This window comes from Theropithecus gelada, chromosome 4 (assembly GCF_003255815.1).
Source record: "Theropithecus gelada isolate Dixy chromosome 4, Tgel_1.0, whole genome shotgun sequence".
Taxonomy (NCBI): domain Eukaryota; kingdom Metazoa; phylum Chordata; class Mammalia; order Primates; family Cercopithecidae; genus Theropithecus; species Theropithecus gelada.
The window spans coordinates 153,592,523-153,593,439 of record NC_037671.1 but is presented as its reverse complement, the minus strand read 5'-3'; the positions used below and the strand labels follow the sequence as shown (position 1 = coordinate 153,593,439).

Here is a 917-nt window from a genome sequence, read left to right as displayed (position 1 = left end):
TGTGTGTGTGTGTGTGTGTGTGTGTGTGTGTGTGTGTGTGTGTGTGTAATTGTTTTATTAGATGCATCAGCTACCCTCCATATGAACCACACAGCTTGGGAAACCTTTCTCTGCAGGACAGAATCTGATTTGAAGAAATTCTTTTTTTTCCAATTGGAAAAAGTTTTCCTCTTGGAAAGATTTCAGAAATCAATTTACAGGATGTATCGTGATAGCAAGATCCCTTCGAAAAGAACGAACAATGAAAAGCACTACCCGTTCCCTTTGCAGGACTTAGGTAATTCCCCCTACACTACTCTCTCAGGGCATTGAACTTGAACTTGCTTCAAGTTCCTCTTGCCCCAAAGCGCACTCTCTGACGGCGAAGCAAGACGGCGGTCCCCCGACAGCAACTCTCGGAAGAATGGAAGAAGTGAGGGGTCTCCGTCCCGGCAAAGGATGCAACCCAAGCCCGTGCCTCAACTGTACCTCTTTGCTGATGCGCCTGTGGCCGCCGCTGCTGCTGCGGCCGCTGCGCCTGACCGCCCCTGAGGCCCCCGGAGAGCAGCAGGAGGAGGAGGACCCCGGCGGCTCCCGGCATCGTAGTGGCCCCGACCAGATCCACTTCTCAGGAGCCAGAGAAGTCGCTGCCGCCCAGTCCCCTGACCCTGGCTTGTGAGCTGAGCGAGCAGCAGCTGCTGGGGAAGAGGAGGAGACAGCCCCCTCTGGCTTTGGCCGGGCCGCCGCCTGAGGGTGGGGGAGAGAGAGGACACTCCTCCACTCTCGCCTTCCCCGGGCAGGCAGCCCCAGGACGGCCCTCTATTAAAGGATCCTCCTTTCCTAGAGCGCTCCTTCCCTCTGAGACCGGATCATTCCTAGCTTGACCTGGTATCTGAACTTCTTTTAAATTAAAGAAAGTAATTGACATGAAAGCACTT

General features: G+C 54.4%; 1 protein-coding gene across 1 annotated transcript in view; it reads right to left on the bottom strand.

Annotated features, from left to right (window-relative positions):
- The window catches only part of LAMA2 (laminin subunit alpha 2), a 601,080-nt gene extending 600,366 nt beyond the window's left edge, over nucleotides 1–714 (bottom strand). The window contains 1 exon segment of the mRNA XM_025382237.1: nucleotides 469–714. Coding sequence (XP_025238022.1) covers nucleotides 469–580 — 112 coding nt within the window. The 5' untranslated portion in view covers nucleotides 581–714.
- Nucleotides 715–917: the final 203 nt, after the last annotated feature.